The 9,731-nt window shown below is 42.8% G+C and overlaps 1 protein-coding gene across 1 annotated transcript in view; it reads right to left on the bottom strand.

Moving 5' to 3' along the window:
• Positions 1-7,962: 7,962 nt before the first annotated feature.
• The window catches only part of ELOVL2 (ELOVL fatty acid elongase 2), a gene marked incomplete at both ends in the record, with an annotated part of 48,199 nt that continues 46,430 nt past the window's right edge, over positions 7,963-9,731 (bottom strand). The window contains 2 exons of the mRNA XM_084281631.1: positions 7,963-8,088; positions 8,755-8,889. Of these exons, the coding sequence (XP_084137757.1) occupies positions 7,963-8,088; positions 8,755-8,889 (261 nt within the window). The remainder of the gene's footprint in view (positions 8,089-8,754; positions 8,890-9,731) is intronic.

Below are 9,731 nucleotides of genomic sequence, written 5' to 3'. Positions count from 1 at the left end.
GCTGGTTTAGGCTTGCTTGCCTGCATCTACAACAGGGTTATTGCCCAAAGGAAGTTTTGGAACAGGAACAGTGTGAAACATGATAGCTCTTTTTGCTGTGAGTCCTGTTTTGCTATGTTTCCCCACTGTGTGTGATAGCAGATGCGAAAAGAGCATTCTACCATGACTTGAAGGAATACATAGAGATGTTTTTCATGTGTAAGTATTTTTACTAGGGCATTTAGAGGAACAAAACTGAAGCATAGTGTCTCATTATTGAATCCTTGTCTAATCTGTTAGTAAGAAGCTTGGAAGATGCGTTGAACACTTCAGAGGGCTTGGAAAATCAGGATCTCTCTCTTATTAGAAGTTACTATTGTTGTATGCATTCACACTTGTTTTTAACAGATTTATTGGAGAAGTCTCAACACTAAAAAACCCTTTTATTGTTAGGGGAAGGGGAAGAGCTGCTGCACAGCTCAGATGTCTGTTTGCCCTGCGCTTTTTTGTATTCCTGTGTATAAAATGTTTTACCAGTTGAGAAGCTCAGCAACCTGTAAACTGTCCCAGGTGGGAGGACATGCTGGAAGTTATGTCTTTTCCTAATGGTCTTTGTCTGTAGTGAGCAACAGATGCATGTAGAGACAACCTCTGGAGCAGGACTTAGTTTTTCTATCCTTGGACAGCCCATCTCATACAGTTTCCCATGCTGTTTGGCAGGTTTGAGGTGAAATCCCCTGAAGTCTTAAGTCCACTCAGTTTCTGCAGATACTGTGTTGGCAAAATGGCCTTGTGTGAGTTATCCTAATGTTTCCTTTTGGAGGTCAGTTTGCTCACCTTGTCTTTTTTCCTGAGCAGGTCTCCTTGCTCCCTGATGCTTTTCATCATCTGATGCTTTTCATCATCTGACTTTCTTTTAAGTATTCCTTAGCCAGTTGCTTCTTTTAATTTCTTTTTTGTTTTTGTGTAAGTAGATAGAGCTCAGTTTTCATCTTGTTGTCTGAGCATCACCAACAAACGTGATGTGGGTGCTGTGAAGACACATGAAGGCATCAGTACCCAGAAAAAGAAGTGGGAAATAGGAAGTGCGTGTAGAGGATAAAAAAAGCATGAAGCAGTTATCTCTTAACCACTTTAATTGGTTAAATTAACCAGTTAATAATAAACCCTGTTATAGGCCCTGGTATCTCTATACCATATCTCTTTTGGGGTACGGTGCTCTGCCAAGAACTTGTTTACCTGCATGTTCTGTATCAATGCAGTGATCTGTCCAAGGTCTCCTGTCACCCAGTGGCAAGCCTGCATGAAAGCCACAAGACACCAGCAAAGGAGGTGCCCTCTGGGGCTGGAAGAAGGCCGAGTGACCAGGGACCTGTGTATTTTTGCTTGTCCTGGCCCGGGGTCAGCCTGCCCTGCCCTCAAAGTGTGCTGCTGGGGCTAGCTGTGTGCTGGGACACGTCCTGCTCCTGGAAGTGGCATGACTGTTTCTATGGGAGTGGTGTGCTGGAAAATGAATGTGCTTCCAGGAACAGCTGAGAGTTAGTGTATACTGAAACTGAATGAAGCAATAGAGCCTTTCTTGGTCATATATTATAGGGTGGTTTTTGTTTGTAATGAGCAATTGCTGAGAAGAAAGCACTACTTAGAGCCAGATGGTGAGAAAAGCCCAACAAAGCTGAGCCTTGGCATACATCAGCAGCCTGATTTTTGTCCTGTAATTCCAGTTCCTGGAAGGACCTTCTTAAAGCTCATTCCTTCCTCTTTGCTTCCTGGGAGGCTACTACTGTCCCAAAGCAGCAAATCAAACTCGATAGCTTTCTTTACTTTGCTTTCCTTTCCTTCTGCATGTACCCTGTAGCGAGCCTGAAACAGCAAGCCAAGTGTTGGTCTATCTCTTGTCTGTTCTTTTCATCTGAAATAAATGATATTTTTTGGAACTGAGTTCATCTGGGACCTAATGGAGGAAAACTGAGATAAGAGGCAATGAAGGAACAACTTTGAGAATCAAAGGGTGACCTAGTGAACAAGTATGAGCTTTGAACAAACAACTTATTCAAATATTAGCTTTCTTTAAAAGATAAGTTTCTGCGGGCACTAGGGAGCTGTGTATGGAGATCTAGGAGGCTCCCAGCTACAGTAACATCTGGGTTAGAAAAATGTGCTAACTGGCTCAATAGGTCTGTTTAAAATTACATCAGAAGAGACAATGTGTGTGGCATTTCCATGGGCATTGAATCTCAGTATGAAAGTGTATGTTGGCCAGAAGGAGGGTAGCTAGACGAACGTAAGTCCCCAAAAGTGTGGTGGCTTTTTGGAGAACAGTCCTGCTTTGTAATCAGCATAACTCCTTGCAGTGGAGTCTACTCCACTGTGGGGCAGTCACCCTTTTGCCTTGGTTTTTGATATTGTAGTCCCTACAAAACTGCTAGCTGCCTGCCTGGCCTGAAGTAGCAATCATAACGTGTGGCTAACTTCAGTGGCAGAAATATTTATTTTTTAATATTTTTACCTCATAATAAATAAACTTGAAAAATGCTTTTAAGTTATTTGGCTGCTTCAGCCTTCACTTGAGCATCAATGACCTTTAGGAAAATACTAGCAGCAACCTGCTATGGAGATCACCAGCAACTTGTAAGAAGTGCTGCAGGGAACCTTGGTGTACAATATCTGGTCTTCCATGCCAGTCCTTGATGTTTGTGTGGCTAATGCTGATGCCTATCCAAGTGACTCATGTATCCAAGTCTTTAGGCCTTTCCTGGTTATAGGAGAGGAGCTGCCAGCAGCATGAAGTTCTTGCACTATCTACCCAGAGGAAAGGTAATGCACTAGAAGGATGTTAGAAAAGGTGATTGGAATGGCCCTTGCATTTGGGGTATTGCTAGAAGATGACCATGGTAAAACATAATGCTTTTGTTCATTTGTTTCTGTTACAGAATCACAGAATCATCTAGGTTGGAAGAGACCTCCAAGACCACCTAGTCCAACCTCTGACCTAACACTAACAAGTCCTCCACTGAACCATATCACTAAGCTCTACATCTAAATGTCTTTTAAAGACCTCCAGGGATGGTGACTCAACCATTTCCCTGGGCAGCCCATTCCAATGCCTAACAACCCTTTCAGTAAAGCAGTTCTTCCTAATATCCAACCTAAACCTCCCATGGCGCAACTTTAGCCCATTTCCCCTTGGCTGTCACCAGGCACATGAGAGAATAGACCAATCCCCACCTCACTACAACCTCCTGTAAGGTACCTGTAGAGAGTGGTAAGCCACTAGCCTCCTCTTTTCCGGACTGAACAGGTGTGTGGCTTGCCTGTTGGGCTGTATGAAGTGCTCCTCCTCTGCCGTTCCCTTGTGGTGGTCCAAACACACTACTGGGTGAGCATGCCCAGCAAGCTTCATCTTCAGCTGGTAAAGTGTGGTTTGGAAATTGCATGTAAACGTAGCACAAGAAAGTCTGTGCATGGGCGGAGAAAAAGATCTATGTAAGGGCTGCAAAGAGATCAAATGCAAAAAGCCTGCTTTCTCTGAATATAGCTTGAAGCACTGCATGAACATGTAACTGCCTGAAGACCTCCTCAGCCTGTATGTTGGTAGGAGCAGGTTTTAGGCTGGATCCTCTTTGCCACCATCAGCACCAGCTGAGACCTTAGACTTTCTTTCATCCTGCTCCTATGGTTTTATTGAATCTGCTCCAAGGAGAAATAAAATGCATCTTTCAGAAATACATAAATACTTTCTCAAACCTGAAGGGGGAAAAAGAAGTAGTAGTTTTATGAGGATAAAATTCTAGCATTTTCACATAAAATGAGGATAATATGTTTCCTTTTACTGCCCTAACTGGAATTCAGAGGCGGATCTGGGCCAGGCTCCCACTTCTTGTTCGTTTGAAACAATTTTCCAGGAACGGAGTGTTAGTTAAAAGCTAACTTGTAGTTGCCAAGTCTGCAGACGAGTCACTGGAAATCCACATGCTTCTTTCTAGGCAGTGTAGACTGTTTAATTTACTCATTTTTTCTTTGGTAGAACTCTGAAGAGGATGTCTTGAAGCCTTTATACAGCAGAAACAGCAGGCACAAGAATAGTGATGCATTTGGTAAGGCAGCCTACGCTGACTGACAGCATTCCCCATCTTGGCACAGAATGGTTAAACCAGGCCCTTCCCCACCACGCTGGTATATTTGGGTGAAGAGGTGGTATTTTTAAAATCACAGCACGTCTCAATGATGATGTTCCAAGTATGCCTTCACACCATCATACGCAGCAAAATCTAGAGATGTTTTTCACTGTTTTCACTGTTGTCTGTGGGGTACCACAGAGTACATGAAATTAAGTGTGAACAAAACGAACTGAGAGTCAAGCTTGCTTGGACTAGCAAGTGGGATGCAATAGCCTTCCTCCTGTGCAGTTTAGAAGCTTCTGTCTGTCTAAGATTGCTCTTTTGATGCTCTTATAAAGGATGAATCGAAAGGATCTCTCCAGATGAAATGTGCAAGGTGAGAGAGAGAGGCCTGGGAACAGGGAGGCAGCAAAGCTACACAGTTTAATTTTTGAGAGTCTGGATTTAATTTGGGGCCGTAAGTGTTTTCTCTCTGCTGGGAAAGGCAAATTCAGTGTGAAGTATTTGCATCATCTACTTCATGCATCTGAACCAGGACACAGAGGAATAAAGCTGGGAGCCTACGTTGCCTGTAGAGCCACTGTTAAGAAGTAGGACTGTCTGCAAGGGACAGGGATGTTTAGTCTACCAAAGAAAGGTACCTCAGGTAGGAAGTGTAGAAATCCCATGTCTGCACACTGTAGGAAACTTTGTCCTATCAACCCAATTATTGTGCACGTAGGTATGAATGTGGGATGCAGAAATACCACCTGCCCAGTCAACTGTGGGCAGAGTACAGCCAACAGTTGTATGAAAACCAAGAGAATATTAACACCACTGTGAGTGCAGGTGGTGTGTGTTTGTGGGAGATTTCTCTTGTTCTGAGTGGAATGGCCTAAAAGCTTTCTGAAAATTTTCAGAAAAAAAGTGATCTCTAGTTACCAGTTCCCAGTAATTCATGCCATAAACAAAGGGGAGGAGAGACAACCCAATAGTAAAATCTGTTTATTTACAGTGTTATGTATTACAGGAAAATCAGTTTAAAAAGTCAATGCTTCTTTTTCTTCAGAGTTGCAGCATTTTGAAGATGTTAAGACAGATCTGAAGAATTTAAACCATACCTGCTTTGATTCTAGCCTGCCTACCTGGTCTGGATCTGAAAGGTGAGACCATCTTGTATTTTTGTTTCTTTTTTTTTTTTTTTTTTTTTTTTTTCCCAGCCCTTTGAGCTTCAAGTAAGGCATTCATTTATTTTTTAATGAGGTTTCAACAAAACACAATCAATATCTGTGGGTTTGGTTGCCATAGTAAACTTTAACACTTAGCATGCTGACATGGTCTGTGCTGGTAGTCAAACGCATGCTTTGCCATCAAAAAGTCAGGGACTCCACTCAGCCTAAAATCCATGCTTGGACACACAACCGTTTTGTTGTCTGCCTCAGCCAAATGGTTCAACTGGTTGCCTTGCATACTATCTTGTTGCTTCTTCTGATTCCCTCTACATCCCTTCTGGAGGTGTTTCTTGGATCGAGCTGACATCTGCAGAGCTTTGAAGCTCTCCCTTGACTTGGGGCTACGTACAACACCCTCGGTCAAACCCAGTAATTTCTTACAGCTTGTGAGTTTTACTGTATTGACCAGAAAGATCTGCAATATCTCTGGAAGGGCTAGTGAGAACTAGTATATACACCGAATCTGGGCTTTGTGTCTATTTTTTTGGTTGCTGCCTTCCCTCCTTATCAAATGTTAGATAAAGTGAAACGCTGACCTTCGCAGTGGTCAGCTGAACGAAGAGAGAGCAAATGTGACTGCAGCAGCTAGATGTATGTCTGTGGTGGCGTAAAAGTGTTTGGGTATTGCAGTAATTTTGGTTATCCAGTTCACAATGATGTAGTTTAATGGCCAGGTAGCTCAAGCGTACTGCCCATGCTGCAGTATAGTAAGGGCTTCAGTTTTCTGCTGGTGACAAAGGGTTTTGTTCATGCCGTTATGGAGTAGGAACTACAACTGGCTTGAGATGGGTCATCCAATGGGACTTTCAAGCACAAATTCAAATTGCACTCTGACCTGCGCCACTTTTCTCTGTGCCACTTCCTCCTCTTGCTTTTGCAGTCCAGAAACTTCTCTTCTTACCCCTGTATCCATCCTGTACCTTTTCCTCTCTCCCTCTCCTCACTCTCTTTGCAGCTTCTCAGGGTGTTCCCAGCAAGGCTGGCTACCCTGCCTCTTGTCCCAGGACAAATCTCCCTGCCTTTGTGCCTACTGTCTCCAAGAGCCCCTGATGAAAGATCAGCTTGAGAGGGGAAAAAACTAACTTGGGAGGTGGAGAAGGATTAGAGGAGCTGGATCTGGGGCAGCTTTCTCTTCTCAGGGGTCCCCTGCTGCTGCTTGACCTCTGCTGGCTGTGTGCATGCGGTTCTTCTTCCTCCGTGGGACCCTGCAGGGCAAGGGGAGGGAAAGGACATGGTCCCTTTACAGGGCTGTGTTGGTTTCTCAGGCTTGCTGTGGGTTGGGGTGACTCCAAAGGTGGTTTCATTGAGAGAATACAAGACTGGAAGAGTCCAAAACTACTTCATGATGAAAAAGGGAGAGGAAAAAGGCTGTGTTTGCTTTTAGCAGAGACTTTGAAATGGTCTAAGTGAGAAAAGGGAATGGAGCAGATTCCCAAAGCTAACCATGGGGATTCTTAATTTCTGCTTGTAAGTGGGAAGCAAAAGCTAACTGAAGCTGCAGAGATAATGACCGACTTTTGCGTGAGACGCACCATTACAACTACAGGCAGGAAATATCTCTTTGCTTTCCCTGTAGAAGACTGTGCCCCAGTCCCAGTCTCTCCTGTCAGACAGCAGTCTGAATAAGGCCCACCTAGTGCAGAAATCCCTCTATGATGTACTTGGCTTGTTGTGATGTTCACTTTTAAGACTTTCATCATCTTCCTATCTATTAATATTTGGCATGCCAGTTTCCTTCAGATTAACAGTGTTTGTATAGGGTTAACTTTTTGCACATTTACGCTCAAAGGATTTATGTTCATTAAGTCGCTGAGCTCCTGTTTCTTCCAAAATCCATTTAGTTACATCTCTTTTAATTTAGGACATCCAAAGAAACTTGCTTTGCTCTGACTGGAGCTCAAAACTCCACATCACTGTGCGATGTCATGTATTCTAAATTTCATATCAGACAGCCTCCAGGTGCCACCTGTCCCAGCCCCCTGACGCAGCAAACTCCTGCCAACCTTTGTGGTGTTTGAGCCAGTTTGCCCACACATAAAGCAAGCAAGCATGGTACCTGTTTGTCTACAAACCCTGGGATTGTGCACCTGGTCTCTGCCTTCTGCTACATGCTTCCTCAGAGCTCCTGCAGGAACAGAGACCTCACTGGTGTCTATGGGAGGGAACATGCTTGGGGAGAATGGCCAGGAAGTGGCGGAGAGGGGTATGGTAATGGAAACAGTATTGTTCTCATCTCTCTTCTTCTGACCTTAACCACAGTTTAGCTGAATGTGCTGGATGCACTGCGAAGACTTGCCTCGAGACATCTCACGTGCATAGAAAGCACTCAGGGTGTTAAGTCTGAAGAGAGTCCTAACCTTTTGAAGGCTTTGAAGGATTTATCCATCAACCATTTTATAAGGCGTTTTTGTGTCAGCATTACTAATCAGAAAGATTTTCTTTTTCGTGTGAGAATGATGTTGGCCTTATTGTTCTGGTGGTGATCTTTGACAGGACAAATAAATCTACTCGTTTTGTTAAAACTTAAATAGCAGTACATTAAGAAGTGTCTGGTACAAAGAACTGATAAATGTAACCAAATAGGTTTTCAGCTAAAGCCTGTACTTCAGTCTTATTCTTTTTAGAAAAAAAAATCATGGGAAATACTATACTTATTGTGCTTTCTTATTCAGGAATCCATTGGCAGCAGTGAAGTAGTCCTTATGGAAACCATTCTTTACTTCTGTTGTGACAGGGGTCTCCTTCACAGCTGTTCTTGAAGGTGCTTTCCGGTATGTCTGCAAAAGCAAAATGAAAAGTAACTACTTGGATTTAATTAGTGTTCCCCAAATGCTATTTACGGTTAACTGTAAAATGGTGATGTCTGGTGTTTGTTGATGCAGGTATATATTTGGTTTAGACTTTGTTCAGGGATTTGTATTATTTTTGCTGCTGTGGATGATATTGCCTCCCTAGTATTACTGTAATACTTCTTTGTGTCTAAAGGGGTCCTTTTCACTAGAAGCTGTATGTATGCAGGCAGGCTAGGGCATTCCTTGCTAAAAAAAAGTTGAATGATGCAAAACCAGAACTGCTTGTTTTTTGCTCTTCCAGGAAGGGAGGAAAACTCAAAGTTGCTAAGCAGAGCAAGTTCAGACCTCCTAGGTCCTGCATGCAGTACCTGACAGGCTACATAAGTGTAGAATTGAGCCCTGGCACAAGAATGCACTTCAGTGCAGTATAGAAGAGCTCAGCTGCAGTGTCACTACTGACTATATTTTGGAGACACTACTGCATCTATTAGTCTTACCTGACATGTCTATGTGAACACAAACATATTTAGGTACTGAGGTTTGTTGTATATGTTTTGTATGTGGTCTGTGTCAAGACCACTATGCAAAAAGCTTGCTTTCCCCCACCACCCACCATTTTGGATCACCAATCCTTTTGGATAGACTCCTTACCTTAATGTAAAAGTTTACAAAGAGAATGACCAGTGTGGCCATGTAGGAAGACTGGAACATGAGGCAGCCAAATGGAAATCCACATGGCTTCACAGCTGCACTGAGTGTATGCACAATAGTGAGCAGAAACTGGATCTGGAGAAGACAGATCATGCATAAATATTTACTGAGAAAAAAGGGTTGGTACTAGCTAAATCAAATATAACAATGCTACCTAGTTCTGCCCTTTTGAAATTTTGAGTATCCTTGAACACTCTCCCTTTCTGAACCATGTGAATGGAATGAACACTAGTATGTGAATGTGAATGAACACTAGTTTATGACAGCTGAGGGTCTGTTTCCTGATTAAACCAGCCCCACTGGCCCTGATGCTCCTGTAATGAATTATAAAGGACAACACATAAAGAAACTCATGTTTCTCCTCTATTGAGTATGTTCAAAATTCTTACGCTCTTGCTAATAGATTTTTATCTCTGATTTATCCCAAGCTTTTTTTAATATGTTGGTGTCCTGGTGTTTGACAGTTTGTTTGACGCATCTCCTAAAAGCCTGTGGTCATTCTGGAACAGAGAAGTGACTTGCAATCTGTTACTACCTCTGCATCACTAGATAGTCTCAAAGAGCAGCATGGCAGCTGCCTTGGTTTCCAACTTGTCTAAACCCCAGAGCTACTTTCCTGAAGGAGGCAGCAAAACCCAATAACAGCAGTAAATAATCAATTAAGCTGGAACACTCTTACTACCTTGGAAAAGAAAAAGAAACAGAAAAATTAAACCTAGACAGTGAAAAGCTAATTTTTGGTAGTTTACCCCAGTGCAGGTGCAAACAAATGCCAGGACACTTGCATACATTTATCCAGCGCAAGCACTGGACTTACTAAATGCTGGTGGCCACTGACAGAAGTGATAAAGATTCAGTGTGTAATACAACTTGAATTAAATCTACTTCCTCTATACAAAATCAGACATACAAAAGAT

The sequence above is a fragment of the Netta rufina genome (assembly GCF_964035555.1).
Source record: "Netta rufina genome assembly, chromosome: 2".
Classification (NCBI taxonomy): Eukaryota; Metazoa; Chordata; class Aves; order Anseriformes; family Anatidae; genus Netta; species Netta rufina.
The sequence above is the reverse complement of the archived record's forward strand: the minus strand, read 5'-3'. Positions and strand labels throughout refer to the sequence as shown.